The 15,633-nt window shown below is 57.8% G+C and overlaps 6 protein-coding genes and 1 non-coding gene across 7 annotated transcripts; 3 read left to right on the top strand and 4 right to left on the bottom strand.

Annotated features, from left to right (window-relative positions):
- Positions 1 to 25: 25 nt before the first annotated feature.
- MYCTH_2312532 (uncharacterized protein) lies at positions 26 to 2,545 on the top strand. Its single transcript, XM_003667059.1, has one exon. It carries the CDS (start codon positions 136 to 138, stop codon positions 2,341 to 2,343), a length of 2,208 nt encoding a protein of 735 aa, XP_003667107.1. The 5' UTR covers positions 26 to 135; the 3' UTR covers positions 2,344 to 2,545.
- Positions 2,546 to 2,699: 154 nt separating this feature from the next.
- Positions 2,700 to 3,619, bottom strand: MYCTH_57338 (uncharacterized protein; the record flags this gene model as incomplete). Its single annotated transcript, XM_003667058.1, has 4 exons — positions 2,700 to 2,752; positions 2,856 to 3,312; positions 3,401 to 3,452; positions 3,582 to 3,619. The coding sequence occupies 4 exons, from the start codon at positions 3,617 to 3,619 to the stop codon at positions 2,700 to 2,702; spliced, it is 600 nt and encodes a 199-aa protein (XP_003667106.1).
- A 486-nt stretch (positions 3,620 to 4,105) lies between these two features.
- On the bottom strand, positions 4,106 to 6,104 carry MYCTH_2312527 (uncharacterized protein). The gene is made up of 3 exons (XM_003667057.1): positions 5,688 to 6,104; positions 5,243 to 5,618; positions 4,106 to 5,173 (listed from the first exon to the last, which is right to left on the bottom strand). The coding sequence occupies exons 1-3, from the start codon at positions 5,911 to 5,913 to the stop codon at positions 4,234 to 4,236; spliced, it is 1,542 nt and encodes a 513-aa protein (XP_003667105.1). The 5' UTR covers positions 5,914 to 6,104; the 3' UTR covers positions 4,106 to 4,233.
- Positions 6,105 to 6,928: 824 nt separating this feature from the next.
- Positions 6,929 to 7,027, top strand: MYCTH_t190. Its single transcript has one exon. It is a non-coding gene; the product is annotated as a tRNA-Ser (tRNA).
- Positions 7,028 to 7,773: 746 nt separating this feature from the next.
- Positions 7,774 to 12,049, bottom strand: MYCTH_2312526 (uncharacterized protein). Its single transcript, XM_003667056.1, has 2 exons — positions 11,915 to 12,049; positions 7,774 to 11,817 (listed from the first exon to the last, which is right to left on the bottom strand). The coding sequence occupies exons 1-2, from the start codon at positions 11,981 to 11,983 to the stop codon at positions 8,107 to 8,109; spliced, it is 3,780 nt and encodes a 1,259-aa protein (XP_003667104.1). The 5' UTR covers positions 11,984 to 12,049; the 3' UTR covers positions 7,774 to 8,106.
- A 551-nt stretch (positions 12,050 to 12,600) lies between these two features.
- On the bottom strand, positions 12,601 to 14,292 carry MYCTH_2312523 (uncharacterized protein). Its single transcript, XM_003667055.1, has 4 exons — positions 14,051 to 14,292; positions 13,844 to 13,970; positions 13,463 to 13,766; positions 12,601 to 13,355 (listed from the first exon to the last, which is right to left on the bottom strand). The coding sequence occupies exons 1-4, from the start codon at positions 14,081 to 14,083 to the stop codon at positions 12,941 to 12,943; spliced, it is 879 nt and encodes a 292-aa protein (XP_003667103.1). The 5' UTR covers positions 14,084 to 14,292; the 3' UTR covers positions 12,601 to 12,940.
- Positions 14,293 to 14,453: 161 nt separating this feature from the next.
- MYCTH_2312522 (uncharacterized protein) lies at positions 14,454 to 15,580 on the top strand. The gene has a single exon (XM_003667054.1). It carries the CDS (start codon positions 14,661 to 14,663, stop codon positions 15,372 to 15,374), a length of 714 nt encoding a protein of 237 aa, XP_003667102.1. The 5' UTR covers positions 14,454 to 14,660; the 3' UTR covers positions 15,375 to 15,580.
- The last annotated feature ends 53 nt before the right edge of the window (positions 15,581 to 15,633 follow it).

The following is a 15,633-nucleotide window of genomic DNA, read 5'->3' as shown; positions in this document are numbered from 1 at the left end:
AATTTGGTCGAGGGCCTGGCAAAAAGTGCTATAGAAATTTCGGCCATAGTAAGTGTTCCTGGACCTCTTTCGCAACACTCATGAAGTGGGCTGGAGAGAGAACTCCTGAGAACTCCCAGTACCATTCGAATCGCGATGCCTCCAGGACGCACTCTGTCGTCGAGATGGCTAGGAAGGGTTTTCAACATTGAGCGGAGGACTGCGCCGTCGGAACTGCCGCTCTATCTCTGCCCAGCGTTTCGGTCGCTGTCGGTTGAGAATGCAACTCTGCGCCGACAATGTCGACCTCGCGCGCGGCCTATACAACAACTATGCCGACTACATACCGAGGCCGCTGCTTCGGCCAGCACGGAATCGGAACCCTTGAAAATACAGCCTTCCAGGACGCTACCTCTCCAATGCCACGGATGCGGAGCCCTGTCGCAAACCGTCGCCCCGAACGAGGCCGGCTACTACAATCTGTCGCGGAAAGCAATCAAGAAATACCTGGGTCTGTTAGATGAAACGAAGGAACCGCCAGTTCCGAACACGGACAAAATCGTGGAACAAGCCCTCCAGTCGGTCGACGTCGAAGCATTGGAGCGACAGGGCATCAGGTTGAAGGCTCTGCTGCCGGAGCGCTCCCCCGAAAGTGCCACAGATGCCTCGGGAGCTGACAAGCCCCCCCTCTGCGATCGTTGTCACAATCTGATCCATCACTCTTCCGGCAACTCAATCTATCACCCAAGCCTCGAATCTCTGCGGGACACGATCGAGGAGACGCCCTACAAGCACAACCACGTGTACCACGTGTTAGACGCCGCCGACTTCCCCATGTCGCTGCTTCCCAGACTTCACAGCTTGTTGCATATCCCGCTGCGGTCACAAAACCGCCGAGCGAAGCCGGTCAAGTTTCAGCACGGGAGGCTGATGGAGATGAGCTTCATCATCAGCAGATCGGACCTCCTAGCGCCCAAGAAGGAGCAGGTCGACTCCCTAATGCCCTACCTGAAGGAAACATTACGGGAGGCACTCGGAAGGGTTGGTGGGCGCGTCAGACTCGGAAACGTGCACTGCGTCAGCGCAAAGAGGAGCTGGTGGACGAAGGAGCTCAAGGAGCAGATCTGGAAGCGCGCCGGTGCCGGGTGGATGGTGGGCAAGGCCAACGTGGGCAAGAGCCAGCTCTTCGAAGCCGTCTATCCCAAGGGGAGGATGGATTGGGACGCGCCGAAGCCGCAAATCTCGGTCAAGATGTTCGCCAGGGAAGGACATGCAAAACCAGACTCCTCCTCCTCCTCCTCGGAAGCAGACCCCTTCCTCAAACTCCTTCCCGACGCCCAGGTTCCGGAATTTTCCCTGCTGCCACCCCCGCAGCCCGAGACCAACTACCCTCCCATGCCCGTGGTCTCCCCCCTCCCGGGAACCACGGCGTCCCCGATCCGGGTCCCCTTCGGGTCCGGGCGGGGCGAGCTCATCGACCTCCCCGGCCTGGCGCGCAGCGACCTCGAGTACCACATCAAGCCGGAGCACCGGGCCGACCTGATCATGAAGTCGCGCATCACGCCCAAGCAGCAGGTCCTCAAGCCCGGCCAGTCGCTCCTGCTGGGCGGCTTCATCCGCATCACGCCGCGCAACACGCCCCCGCTCGACGACAACGGCCTCGTCTTCCTGGCGTACGGCTTCACGCCGCTGGACGCGCACGCGACGGCGACCGCGAAGGCCGTCGCGGTGCAGACGCAGGCCGAGGGCGCGCCCAACGTGCGCAACATCTCGCTCCCCGGCACGGGCGCCAAGATCGCGCACGCGGGCGCCTTCCAGCTGCGGTACGACGTCACCAAGGCCCGGACGGGCCCGCTCACGCGCAAGGAGGCGGTCGGCCTCAAGGTGGACCGGCTGCCGTACCGGGTGCTGGGGATCGACATCCTGGTGGAAGGGGTCGGCTGGGTCGAGGTGGCGGTGCAGGTGAGGACGAAGCACCTGTTCCCCAAGGAAGGGGAGAAGGAGGGCTCGGGATCGGGAGAAGGCGGGGAGGAGCAGCAGCCGCTGCAGACGCTGGATCTGCGGCCGGAGCCGGTCAACGCGGCGAAGAATGACAAGAACAAGAAGAAGAAGACGAAGGGCGGCAAGACGGGGGAGGATCAGGACGGAGAGGGAGTGCCGGAACCGAGGTGGCCGGTGATTGATGTGTACAGCCCGGAGGGCAAGTTCATCGGGTACCGGGCGCCGATGAACGCGTGGGTGCTGAACAAGCCGAAGAAAGAGACGAAGTCGAGGCCGAGGAAGAGCATGAAGGGCGTGAAGAAGTTGACGAAGAAGATGAAGAGGGAGAGGGAGGCAGAGAGTGCCGGGGGAGAAGGAGAATGAATGATGAGAGAGAGTTGTGAGAGGAGTGTTGGCATAGTCGGAGGCAGTGTACGATGATAATAGCCTGTATTATACTTGTACGACATATATCATGATCGGTTCGGACAAATCATACATCCTTGATACCCAACAAGTTGATTCGAAATATGATATTCGGCGACTGTTGGAGAGGAGGGTATAATTTCCGCTGAGAATAAGCCCAAATGATCTTTTTTTTTTCCCTTTCCTTTCCTTTTTTTCTTTCCTCCTACCTAAGCTTGAACCGTATCGTGTGCCGAGACACCGCTGATGTATGTAGTTTACAATCTATCCCATCGTACACACAAGATCCCACTCAATATATTATAGCTGACGCCTCAGAATCCCGGCGGCCCCTGGAACCGGCCGTTCTCGTCATACCTCGCCTCTGCTCGCAGTCAGCGTTCCTGGTCCCACTCTCCGCCAGATACACGACGACTTGGGCTGAAACGTGTCCGCGGGGGGAGGGGGAGGGGAGGAAGTGCGCGACTTACTAAAGAAGGTGTAGTTGAGCGTGACGGTGTGGACGTTGCGCATGTTGACGTCCTTGAGCAGGTCCGGGTCGAGGTAGAAGAAGACGGGCATGTCGACGGTCTCGCCGGCGGCGAGGCGCTGCTCCTCGAAGCAGAAGCACTGGATCTTGCTGAAGTAGGGGGCCGTCTGGGCGGGCGTGACCGAGTAGGTGGCGACGCCGACGATGTCCTTGTCGGACAGGTTGGTGGCCGTGTAGAAGGCGAGCGCGGTCTCGCCGGGCAGGACGCGCACCTCGCGCTGCTGCGGCGTGAACTTCCAGGGCAGCACGTCCGACACGGACGACGAGAAGGTCACGCGGATGCGCCGCGCGTCCTTGACGGGCTCGAGGCGCGAGGCCAGCTCTTCGGGCGACGTCTCCGAGGTGGCGGTACCGTGCGCGCGGACCGGCTGGCCACCCCAACCGGTTGTTTGGCAGATCTAAGGACCGGAGAAGGACGAGGTGCGTCGGGTTAGTTAAGGGGATTTTGGGGAGGGAAATGGGACATACCATCTTGTACATGGGCACCGAGCCATAGGAGAGAGCGACCGTCCCCAGGATGATGCTGATCGTGTAATACCTGCAATGCAAAGCATACCAGTCAACACCCGGCCATCGCAGCCCGCAGCAAACTACCAGACCATTTCCCCCTCCCCCCATGCAGATACCGACCCGATCCGAAAAGGACAAGAAAACAAGGAAGCCCTACGCAGTCGATCGGTTCCGCCTCTTGTACTCCTCGCTCATCTCGTCCATCCCCGGCGCCGTCCCCCCCGGTTTTGCCCCATGCTGTTGCTGTTGTTGTTGTTGTTGCTGCTGTTGCCGCCTAGGGAAGCTCTCCGAGAAGAGCCGCTTGGATCCGGACGACGACCACGACCTGCTTGTTGTTGTCGCTCTCGCAGAGTTCGAAGCAGCAGCCGGCTGCTGCCATTGAGCGCCGGCGCGCCGGCAGAAGAGGCAGTGCCAGCTGGAGGACGCTTCAGCGGCTACGCGCTGCGCAAAGCGCGGTATTGAGCTCATGGTATCGGAGGTTGCGGGTTGCCGGAGGCTCGTGTTCGGTCTGGTCGGGAATGGATCATCCGACCCGCGAACGGCAGCGGGAGGGGAACGCGAAGCTTCTTGGCGAGCGGGTGCTGCCGGCTGCTTAGTGGGGCCCTGCAGTGCTTGGGTTTTCCAGTGTGGTGCACAGCAGGCCACTTACAACAAGATTGCCAAAAGAGGAACAGCCAATCGAGTTCCGTTGTAGAACGGTGCATCTCAATTCGCGAGATCGTGCCTGAGATACGGTATGCAATCCAACCCGCTCCGAAGAAAAAAAAAAAAAGGGCAAAAAAAAAGAGAGAAGAAAATGGGGAAAAAAATCAATGCTCCTTTTCATGCAACCGCCCATTGATGCTTGGCGGACTGTTTACCCTCAACGCCAGCCGCCGCGTTGTTGACCTGTTCACCACATGCACCAGCCCATCCAGTATGTCGAGAAAAAACATTTGCACCAGCGAAATCAACAGTCTCACGATGTGGTCCAAGAGCGTCAGCTTCGGCCTTTCACCGCGGCTACACGTCGAGTCCTTGAACTCGAACGGAATGGTGGCGCCGAGGTGCTCCACCGCCACGCGCAGTCCGCTGCTGAAGCCGTCTTCGTGGAACCCATACTTCGTCCATGCTCCCGCGTAACTGATACCGCGCCTGTTCTGAATCGAGTCGAGCCGCTGCTGTGCCCGGACGGCAGCCGGAGTGTACAGCGGGTGTCGGTAGCTGTACCGCCCTTGGACCGTCTTCGGATCCGGTTCGTGCAACGGGTTGAGCGTGACCAGGACGTCGCCGAAAGCGTCGCGAGGGATGTGCTGTAGGATGTTCATGTTGTACGTTATGCATACTTGGTCCGTGTTGCTTTCGCCCTTTAGCCACGTCGATCTGGATAGATAGTTCCAGCTCGACCAGGCAGCCCGAGACCTGGGCATCAAAGACGTGTCCGAATGCAACACGGCCTCGTTCTGTGACGTACGGAAGTTGCACAGAATCGACTTCTCCTCCTCGGTCGCCGAGTCGAGAATGATAGAGTACGCTTGGTCGCCGTGCGTCGCCAGGATGACGTGGTCAAACACCTCAGATTTTCCGCCCTCCGTGTGCAGCCGTACGCGTCCATCAGCATCGTTGGTCACCGATGTCACGGTCGTGTTGAGCCGCAAGTGGTTGGACGGGAAGCCCTTCATGACCTTGTCGATGTATGTCTTGGACCCCGTGCTGATGGTGAGCCACTGTGGCCGCGCGGCGACCGTTGAGAGCAGATGATGGTTCCACCTGCCAGAGCTCTGTCAGCACAACCAAGCGCGCTTCCAGATTCTCCGGAAATCCAGGGTGACCACTCACAGAAAACGAACCAGTGTCGCCGCCGGAAAGTCGAGCGCGCACTTGTCCGGGCTTGTGCTCCACACAGCAGCCGCCATGGGGATGAGGTAGTTGTCGCGGAAGGCTTTCGAATACCCTTGGCGTTCGAGGTACTCCCCAATGGTCTCATCGGTCGAGTCGTCCGCCCTCAGAAGATCCAGGGCGAAATTGTTGAAGCGGACCACGTCGAACAGCATGCGCCACATGCTCGGTGAGAGCAGGTTACCCCTCTGGCAGAACACGGTACTCAAGCTGGTGCCGGCCCACTCGAACCATCCGTGATCTCGGGACACAGAGAAGCTCATCTCCGTCGGTTCCGTCTCCACACCGATCCTCTTGAGAAAACTGAGAAAGTTCGCTGCTCGGGGAGTTAGCCAATGCACATCACGGCCGACCGGTTGAAGATCCGAACAAACGGGCAACGTACGGTATGTCTCGGTGTTCATGACGATGAAACCCGTGTCAACCAGGGTCTTGTACTTGCCCTTGGTGAACTCCACCGTCTGAGTATGCCCGCCAAGGCGGCCATTGGCCTCGTACAGGTAGACATCATGAGGACTACGGTTCAACGCCCACAAGGCCGCGATCCCAGCGCAGCCACCGCCAACAACCGCCACCTTCTTCCTAGGATACGGGTTAGCCCGGTTCAGCATGGTGCTGGCGGGACATGAAATCGGCCGGTAGAGAGAGAAGGGAAAAAAAAAAAAGAACGATGAGAGATGCGACCGTAAAGAAGCGAGGACGAGTATCGACTAAGTTTGGCAAACGGGGTCCCGTGGCAGCAGTGGGGTAGTGAGACATATCAAGCCCGGCTCCCCGACGTCAACGGCCCATCACTGGGTCGTTCTGGAAGCACCACGCAGCAGCTGTTGGGCATCGAATTGGGAGGTGGGCTCCAGGGCTTCGGGCGCAGCGTGGCTGGCAACGCCGGACCCAGTCATGTTCAGCTAGCGGGGAGTCCCGGCAGCCAGCAACGAAAATAAAGCAGCAAATGCTGATCCCAATGCGGGCCGGATGCGGGCCGCAAAGCGGATATCCAGGCGCTTGTCACCGAGAATGAGGCGACTCGCATCCTCGGCTCTTCAGTGTGTTTCCATTCTCGGTTATCTTGGCACCAGACCGCGCTTCAGACAGCTCATCTTCGGAGAAAACAACGTGGCAGAGGTGGCAAGAAAGCGAACAGCATGGTAGTTGACACAGAGCAATGAAGCTGGTTGGCATTGACTACCATTGGGGCTATGAGGCGCATCTCCGTGACCATTCGGAGGCCGAGATGTGTTTGAACTTTTAGTCAGGCAGGAGTTATTTTGTCTGATAAATTGGGGTTTGAGCATCAACCGCGACTTTCGGCAGCCAGGAAGGAGGGCCTCGGGCTTTGCTGGCGGTAACAAGGCAGTGGGGCGCGTGCATAACGCTGCTGGCCCAATCGTTCCTGCCCACATTGACACCGCCGTGGTCATTATGGTCCGAATGCGCCTAAAACAGCTCCCAAGAGGAAAACTACAGGCGTTCCAGAACAAACTTGCCCAAGGTCAGGCGTAACTTTAATAGCATCGTACTAATAAATGAATACAAAGGGGCAGCGGAGACAGAAAGATGAAGAGGAATCAAGTGTGGGCCATGGGTTGTGGTAATGTAGAGCAAGGAATAGGACCGCCCCAATCAGAAGTCACTTTGGCGGAGTGGTTAACGCGCTGCCCTGCTAATTCACAATTAGCTGCTTAGGCAGTTCCTTCGGGAGCGTAGGTTCGAATCCTACAGGTGACGTTTTTGGTGCTCCGAGATTTTTCACGTTTTTTTTTGAAGTCCATCAAGCGCGACTTAGCTACTGTCACTGTTTGTCTTTCACTTTTTTCGTTCCTTTTCAATCTTCTGCTTACCGGGGCCCTCTGCGTGCGCTTGTCAGTGCCAACGATGCTGCGGCAAAGGAACTCTCCCACTCGTGTAGGAGCGCTGATTCCAGATACAGGCAGGGGTCGTCCGAAGTTGAACTCTCGAGGTCCAGCTCAAGAGGAACCGGGAGCAGAGCCTCCTCTCTTTTCTTACTAGCACAAGCACGAAGCACAACGCGAGTCTCTCACGCGATCACGGATCCAGGTACAAAAGAGTAAATAAACGCAGGTTGCTGCTGACTTTGAAAATGTCGAGGCCAAACGGGATCGCCCACTCATCGCAAGGCCCAGAAGGACCAGCATAGTAGCAATTCTTGAGACGCCAATTTTCTTCTGCCCGGTTAATACAACCCAATGCACACACAGATTCCTGGAGACGAATCTCCAATCCTCTGAAGCATCGGGCCTAATATCTGCGATCCCGGGGTAAATCAACTTTCATGGAAGAGAAAGGGGAAAAGAAAGGTGGAAAGAGAGAGGCAGAATTTGCTGGAATAAGAGCAGTTTGGGGATGTGGGTCTACCGTGTGTATTACAGTATCTTCATGAAAACCGTACTATTCCTTTGTTACTGACCTTTGCCAGACGGTTTCCGCCCCTGAATTTAGCTCCATAGTTTGGGGTCAGGTCAGAAGTTTAAGATTCATGTCAATTTAGAGCGAGCGCCGTCTCTTTCCCTAGGTACCTTTAGCTATGAACAGAGGTCCATTGACAGAGCAAGTTAGTCCCAGAGCTGGAATGCTCCTCTTGAGAACCTTCAGGCACCACCATATCTTGCCTAGCGACGATCTGACAAAAATAAGCCACATTCCAATTGCGATCCCTACATCAAGGAACCATTTTCTGACCGAACAACCCAGCACCAAGAGAGATACAAGACGGAATTCAGTCGGCTTCAACCACACATAACTTCCTCCCTCACAGACATACACAAACACAACCCCCCTTCGACTCCTCACCTCCGGCTCCCGCTCTTGCTCACCCGGCTCCCGTACGTAGCCGGCCCCCTCCGCTTCTCCTGTCCCAAGCCCCTCCTTCCCACAGCAGCGGCAATTCCTCCCTTACCAACCCGGCTTGCAACTCCCCGCCCTCTACCGGCACGGCTGCCAGCGGCCCGCCCTTTCCCGCCAGCGCCGCGCTTCTCCCTGAGCGCCTTGGCCGCGGCGTCTTCGTCAACATCCATGCCGTCGTCGCTCTCGTCGTCGTCGGACTCGTCATTCTTTCTCCTGCGGTTCCACTTGAGCTTGCCGCGCAGGCCGCGGCGCGGCACATCCTTACCCCGCAGCGCAGCGACGTACGCGCCGACACCAGTCTCCTCCTCGTCATCATCACCAGCAGCGGCGGGCCCGCTGTCAATGTCCATTGCTTCATCATCATCGCCCAGGATAAGCTTCCCATCCGGGTCCGTCTTGGCTTTCATCCGCTTCCCGTCCTTCTTCGACCGGCTCGGCTTGGTCGTCGAGATACTGGCGAGGGCATTCCGGTCAAGCAGATCCAGCGGCTCGTCCTCATCCTCAAGAATGTATGCGTTGCCTCCCTGCTTCTGGGCTGCCCCGCGCTTCTTTTGCTTGCGACCCCTCATTTCGGCATCCGAGTCGTCCGAGTGATCCGACTCGCTGCCCTCATCATCCTCATCGTCGCTGCTGTACAGCGCCTGGTCGTACTCGCTCTCGAAGCGACTCTTGCGCCTGCCAGCGCCGGCACCTTCGGCGTCGAGGTCACCACCACCATCCTTGGCGGCCTCCTTCTTGCGCTTGCTGCGCTCTTTGGTCTTTCGAATGTTGGTTATCAGCTTGCGGTCAGCCTCCGGACAGTGTTTGTTGACAGCGTCGACACCGAAGCGCCGAATCATGCGCTCGAGGATGTGCTTGACCTTGGCACGGAAGTGACCCTTATGCTCATGGCTCCAGACCATCACATTGGGAATTAGGGTCGGGAGGCGTGGGAGCATGAGGTCGGTCGGCAGGCTGATGACGCACACCTTGACGAAGCCCAGGACGCTCTTGACGATCTCGCGGTTGTTGGACGTCAGGAAGAGGTCCATGGTTTGGATAAGGTCCGACAAGGTGTCTCTGCTGAGCGTTTCCCGGAACTCGTAGAGCACGCGAGTGATGGCGGTGATGGTGGCGGAAATCATGTGAGGTGTGCTACCTGCGAGACCGGCGCTAACCATGGTGAAGTACTCCTCGAGAGATGCCTTCGCCATCGGCGCATCCTTGGGCATGTGCGGGACTTTGCTGTTGTCGATGGTTGCCCCGTCAGCAGCCACCATAGCGTGGCCCATAAGAACAAGCAGATCAAACGCCGTTGTACGGGCCTTTTCGTTGTGCTCCTTGCAGCTGATGACAACCTCGGAGAGGATGGAGGGAATGAAATGGAGAGACGTATTAGGAAGGAAGGGGATCAGTGCCGCGATCGCGGCGAGGCGCTCGCGCCTGGCGGGCGCAGATACCTTTTCAGCGCTCGACAGGATGAGAGCCTGAATCTCCGCGTGCCTCTGCTCAATGGCGGCCTTGCCGACTTCAGATTCAGCTAGCCTCGGGATCAGCTTGTAAACCTTCTTCTGAAGCTGCGGGTCGTCGTCCTTGAAGACAACGAGCGATGCAATCTTGAACAGCGCCTCAAAGCTCTCCCTCGGTAGGTAGATAGACATGGTGACAACCAGATCCATGAGCGTGTGGGCCGTGGAAGGCACCTGCTCGCCGCTCTGCTGGGCCTTTGGCTTTTCAACTGGTTCTTGGAGAGCCGCAGCAAGCTTCTCACATACGAGATCGAACGTCTCCATGAGCCGGGCGGGGGGGATGATGCTGAGGTAGGCGTTGATGGTTTGCAACACCGGACCCCGCTTCTGCGGCAGAGTTGTGCTGTAGATGTTGAAAAGCACCGCCAGGAAGTCAGCAGAGAATGTGGTTCCGAGGTACTCGAGGTTCTTCTGTGCCGTCTCCTTGGTCACCCTGTTGTGGAGGATTGGATCGTCTTCGTCTGTGGCCGAGGCAACGGCCTGGTTCGATTCCACGAGCGCCCTGAGGGCGCGGCAAACGTCCAGTCGCAACTCGACTTGCTCGTAAAGCAGATTCGTGAGCATCTCGGCGAATTCCTTGTCAAAAGCCTCCACAAGATCCAGGGGCAGATCGCAGTATCCCGGGAGAATAGACCAAATCTGTTGAACTACCGTCTCGAAAATCTTGACCTCCATCGTCTTGGCAGCGGAGCCGTGGTCCAGTACTCGCTGGAACATGGCCGCGCTCAGTGGCACAAACTCGCTCTTGAAATGGGAAAGATTGGTGTTGGACGTGTAGTCACGCAGAATCGGCAACATCCACGCCCTTCCCGGCTGACCCTTGGCAGGCTTCGCGAGGTTCAGGGGCAAAACGCTCAAAACCGCCTCAGGCCCCATGGCTCGGATAGCCTTCCCGAGGACCTCATCGGCCTCCTGCTTGCCGGTGAACGCGTCGTTGCCGCGCATCTCACCGATACTTTTGGTGATGGGGAGGAGGTAGGGTGCCGCCCTCCAACGGAGAGCGTCAAACATGGCGCCAATGACGTTGAACGTCTCGAGCCACGCTGCTTGGTACTTGACGGTGAGGAGGCCTTCAACGGTATTGACCAGCTGTTGAATAACCTTCTCGTCGTATACTGAAGGATCCACCAGGACCTGGCGCGGGACACAGTTCGCCATGAACGACACCAGGCACTCAGAGGCAGAGATCCGGATGTTCTTCGCGTCAGACTCGAGGTACCCCGCCACCATGTTAAACGGTTCCAATATCTCCTGGAACGTCTCTCCGGGCGATATTTGAGCCGAGACGTCATAGGCTCTTGACAGGATGGCGATCCACGGCGGGAGTAGCTGGGTATCGTTGGGTGCTGGGCGCAACTCCTTGATGATCTCGAGGAGCCTCGGCAGCTTGGCCGACGCGACCTCGTCCGCCATCCCCTCAAAGATCATCTCAAAGATGTCGAACACGGCCATGCTCATGTGCTCGTTTCCAGTCCGGGCAATGCCAAGAAGCAGCTCGCACAGCGGCTCGATCTTTTTGCTCGGCCACCCGCCGCTGGCCGAGGCGATGGTCTTGACCAGCTGGAGTGCGTGGATCAATTCCGGGTCGTGCACGCCCTCGGACACCTTCTTCTCCTTCCTCAACCGGGCAGCCTTCTCCGCGAGCGCGGTCAGGCTCATCATAGCGGTCTCGGCGCACATGGCTGCGGCGGGGTGGTCGAGGGACGGGCTCGGCGGCGGGTTCTTCAGGATCTTCCTCAGCGCTTCTTGTGCCCTCTTGCGCACCTTGGGGCGTGGATCAAGCGAGAAGCTGAGCAAGCCGCCCACCGCCCGGCGGGGGCCAACGACAGCGGCGCTCAACTCCCATGCTGCCGCGTCCTGGGCCAGCAGCAAGCCTTCCAAGCAGCCAATCGACGATCTGATCAGGGGCGCATCGGCATCCGGCTGGGACAGCACTGGCGCCAAGATGGTGAGAATCTGAGTGAACTTGGCGCGAAGGAGGGGCTCGGGCGTGAATGGTGTCACGACATCGAGGAGATAGACGACGGGCTGTGCGAGTTTTTGGTTGTCGAGGAGACTGAGCAGTGCTGCGAAGTAAGCGGTCGGTGTGGGTTCGGTATTGCGCTCCTTGAAGGCGGATTCGACGCCCTCGAGAACAGTGGCGGTCTGCAAGGCATGTTAATGTTAGCTCCGGAATCGATAGTTGGGAGGATAACGTGGGGAAAGCATGGCGGGACAAAACGATCAGTGTAAAAAAACCCACCTGTTTCTGGTTTTGCAGATTCGGAGACCGGATCTTGTTCAGCTTCTCTTGCAGCGAAGGAGAACCCATCTTGGCAGCCAGGATCCCCAAGATTTGGCATACAAGACGAAGCACCTCTCGGGTCTGGCGATCGAGAAATTTCAGAGGAGCGAGCCAAAAAGTTGGGTGTTATCGCTTATCGGCCGGGGTCAACCCCACCTCCCCAAGGAAAAATTATGATAAGGGTTGGCACCGGGAAAAGCGAAAGCTCAGGGTTAGTTGATGGTTTGCTAGCCATCTACTCAGTACTCAGGAGATGATAAAACAAGGATGGGGAGTGCCGAACCATTTCACTACACTTAAGCATTACACACCAACAGGATGTTCATCCATCGAGCTCGTTTATCAGCGGGCAATGCGCAAACAGACAGACTCAGCATCTGGGACCGACCAACAGTCGACCGAGAAACAGAGCTATGAGTAGCTTCCACGACGGACTAGCAGCGGACCACGGCCGCCACCACATATATGCTCAAGGTAGATTTCTCGCACCGTGGGTGTTTGCCATTTGAGGTAGGAGATAATACCATTTCCCCATACCCTATCATTCTGTCCTTTCTCTCTGGACAAGGTGCAGCGCGGAGACGATATGAGCAGGATGCGGAGCATAGGTAGGCAGCGACATCGCCCATGTGTTGCTCATTATGCAGGCCGACCACAATGTTTCAGCAGTGTGCTGTAACCGCGTCAGTAGGCGTGAGTACCTAGTAGCTTTACCAGGGACACGGATTCAAGCTTGTCAGTAGGCCCTGTAGCGTACTCAGACGGGCCTCTTGTGTCGGGGTAAAGGCCACACGGGAGTCGTCCGCGCGGCTTAAGTAGGCCCCTGCCGTTCGTATTCAACCAGGCACACTTCTAACGGCCTTCGAAGCAGCCAATCTCTCTCTCTCACACAGTGATTCAAGTCTTGTAACTTTCTGGGTTTGCCCGGGCCATCGATTACTTGCTCTATAATCCCAAACGCCAACACCATCAAGGCAGTACCACTCAAGAAAACTCATTGTCCGCCTCTTCGATCTGGTTCTTGATCCTAAGCAGGATCTCGGTCTTCCACTTATCGAGCGGGCTCATCTGGTTGTATGCATACAGTTTGTCGGTGAATACCTCTTGGTCCCCAGCTTCGATGGCTTCGATCAAGTCCGAAAGGAGCTGGCACTCTCGCTGCGTCGCAAACGACGGGTCCTTCTCCTTGTACCTCTCTAGGTTTCGGCGCGCACTGACGAGGTCCTTGGTCGCCAGGATGCAAATGCCCGCCTTGAACCAGTAGTCTTTGACCGAGTACTTCATCAGCTGGTTATCGAGGGACGAGTCGGCCACCTTTTCGTAGTGCTCCACCGCCTTGAAGTAGTCGCCGTCCAAACCGGCAGCATCGGCCAGTTTGAGCCAGTTCTTGTTCGCCAGACTATCGCGACAGCGTCAATGGATAATTCAACCCCAGATGAAGTAAACGGGGAAAAAGAGAAGGGGGGAAAAAAGAAACTTGAAGGAGCGCAGTGAATTATTACTCACGCTTTCGCCCCATCCTCCTCGTAGAAGCGCGCCGCGTCGCTGTAGAACGGCATGGCGGACTTGCGATCACCGGTCTCCTCGAGCAGCTCGGCCGCGTTTTCGAGGTGGGATGCCGCCCGGCGGAAGTTGCCCTTGGCCTGGTACCGGGCGATGGCCGCCTTGATGCAGCGGATGGCGTCTTGGGGGTAGTCTTTGCGGTAGACCTTGAAGGCGTCGACCATCTGGTTGGCCGCGTCGTCCGGCTCGTTCAACTTCTCCTGGTGGATCTTGGCCGCCGCCTCGAAGCACTGTCCCGCTTCCTTATCTGTTTCCCGCGGGGGGGGGGGGGGGGGGAGGGTCAGCACGACTCTGGCAATCGCGTGGGCGCTCGCTCCGACGTACTCATCCTCTCCATCCGGTAGGCGTTGGCCGCCTGGACGTAGAGATCGGCGGCATTTAGATACTTTTCTTCCTTGTTGCTGCTGAAGAAGCTGAAACCTCCGCCTGCGCTCTGAAGCGTCTTCTTGGCCTGCGGTGCATCAAGTTGTTCAGTAGCTGTGCGAGGGGTACAACGAACGCCGAGGAGATGAGGGGGAAAGGAGGGCGCACCTTCTCTTCAAGCGCGCGTGGGTCGAGAGCCATGGTGTCGTCGTTTCAGTGATTTCCTGAAGGGTTCTGGTACACAGGGGAGGGGGTTCGTTGTCAATCAAGGATCGTGTGGTCGCGTTGCTGTAGTGTATTATACCGCCAGTCGCTCAAGCCGTGCCTATGCGTTAGAGGGGGCGGGGCGTGTGGGCCAACTGGACTTTCTCAAAGCTTACAGGGCTGAAGCTATGACGCCAGGTGTTGCGCGTTGGGTCCCGTTTGAACTTCCCTATCAGTTTAGCGTGATTTCAAGATTACCATACGGAGTACTTACTTGTATGTATGTACCGTACATACGGATCCGCACATCAGTAGTGTAATCCGTACTCCGTACGCAGTAAAGTCTGTCCAAGTAGGAAAGCGGTCTTTTTATCCAATAATTTGTAAATTCCGTCCACGAACCAAAGTTTAATCCCAACCTTAGGTGTACGTGTACTTGATAGCACACTACAGAGTACACCAACGTAGCAGTACTGTACGCTCGCAGCTCCGCCTTAAGCTTCGAACCTATCTCGTCTCAGCCTCTCGGGAAACGATCCAATACCGCAAACCAGACAAGGTCGCAGCAGCAAACATGGCCAGCCCGTGGCCGTGCCGCGCCTTGCCGCGCCTCGCGGGGACACTGCGACTCCTATCCCGCCAAACCGGCCAAACCCGCCAGTCTTCCTCGTCCTCCTCTCAGCCGTCCCACCACGACGCCCACCGGCCGCAACATGACCCTTACGCCCTCCTCTCCAAGCCGACCTGGTCGGTCCGCACCCTCCTCCCGCCGTCCGCGTCACGATCGCCTTCATCATCGCAACCACCACAAAAAGAACCCTCCATCACGCCAGACCAGCTAAGCCACCTCCTCCGCCTCTCGGCCCTGCCGCAGCCCGCGGACGACGCCGAGGCGCGCCGCATGCTGGCCGACCTGGACGCGCAGCTGCACTTTGTGCGCGACGTCCAGCGCGTCGACACCGACGGCGTCGACCCGCTCCCCTCGATCCGCGACGAGACACCCGCGGGGCTGCGCGAGGCCACCGTCACCGTGGACACCCTCCGGCACGCGCTGGCCGAGGAGGAGGTCGTGGGCCGCTGCAGACGCCCGCGGAGGAGGAGGACGGGCACGGCGACGACGTCTGGGGGAAAAGGCGGGCAGGGGCAGAAGCAGATCGAGGGCGTGGAGGACTGGGATGTTCTGGGGTGTGCGGCGGAAAAAGTCGGGAGATATTTCGTTGTAAGGAGCGGGAAGGGCGCTGCTGCTACGAGCAATGGGTTTGTGGAAGGGTTCGACCGAGGGTCGTAACTTTGGCGTGTGCCGCGCGCAGAACGCCAAAAGGACGTTGAAGCGAGGCAAACGCTATGGGTTCAATTCTGGACCCTCTTCAGTGCTTCTCCGGGGAGAGAAGCGGTGTTCTCATCTTATTCGGGCTTGTCCTGGTCACCAACAAATCAGTCGACGCTACAGGGGCCCAAGCATCATCATCATCATCATCATCAGGCTATGCTGTCAGTCCTCTCAGATAATGCCCACTGGGGCTAAAGCGCCGCGTGCTAATACAATG

The sequence above is a fragment of the Thermothelomyces thermophilus genome, chromosome 7, assembly GCF_000226095.1.
Source record: "Thermothelomyces thermophilus ATCC 42464 chromosome 7, complete sequence".
Classification (NCBI taxonomy): domain Eukaryota; kingdom Fungi; phylum Ascomycota; class Sordariomycetes; order Sordariales; family Chaetomiaceae; genus Thermothelomyces; species Thermothelomyces thermophilus.
This window is presented reverse-complemented; position numbering and strand designations above follow the sequence as displayed.

Coding starts and splice junctions, on each gene's coding strand:
- MYCTH_2312532 (XM_003667059.1), top strand. CDS start 136: ATGCCTCCAGGACGCACTCTGTCGTCGAGATGGCTAGGAAGGGTTTTC.
- MYCTH_2312527 (XM_003667057.1), bottom strand. CDS start 5,913: ATGCTGAACCGGGCTAACCCGTATCCTAGGAAGAAGGTGGCGGTTGTT. Junction 5,619..5,687: donor CATGAACACCGAGACATACC/GTACGTTGCCCG, acceptor CTCCCCGAGCAG/CGAACTTTCTCAGTTTTCTC. Junction 5,174..5,242: donor GCGACACTGGTTCGTTTTCT/GTGAGTGGTCAC, acceptor GAGCTCTGGCAG/GTGGAACCATCATCTGCTCT.
- MYCTH_2312526 (XM_003667056.1), bottom strand. CDS start 11,983: ATGGGTTCTCCTTCGCTGCAAGAGAAGCTGAACAAGATCCGGTCTCCG. Junction 11,818..11,914: donor ATCTGCAAAACCAGAAACAG/GTGGGTTTTTTT, acceptor CATGCCTTGCAG/ACCGCCACTGTTCTCGAGGG.
- MYCTH_2312523 (XM_003667055.1), bottom strand. CDS start 14,083: ATGGCTCTCGACCCACGCGCGCTTGAAGAGAAG. Junction 13,767..13,843: donor CTACCGGATGGAGAGGATGA/GTACGTCGGAGC, acceptor CGCGGGAAACAG/ATAAGGAAGCGGGACAGTGC. Junction 13,356..13,462: donor GAGGAGGATGGGGCGAAAGC/GTGAGTAATAAT, acceptor CTGTCGCGATAG/TCTGGCGAACAAGAACTGGC.
- MYCTH_2312522 (XM_003667054.1), top strand. CDS start 14,661: ATGGCCAGCCCGTGGCCGTGCCGCGCCTTGCCGCGCCTCGCGGGGACA.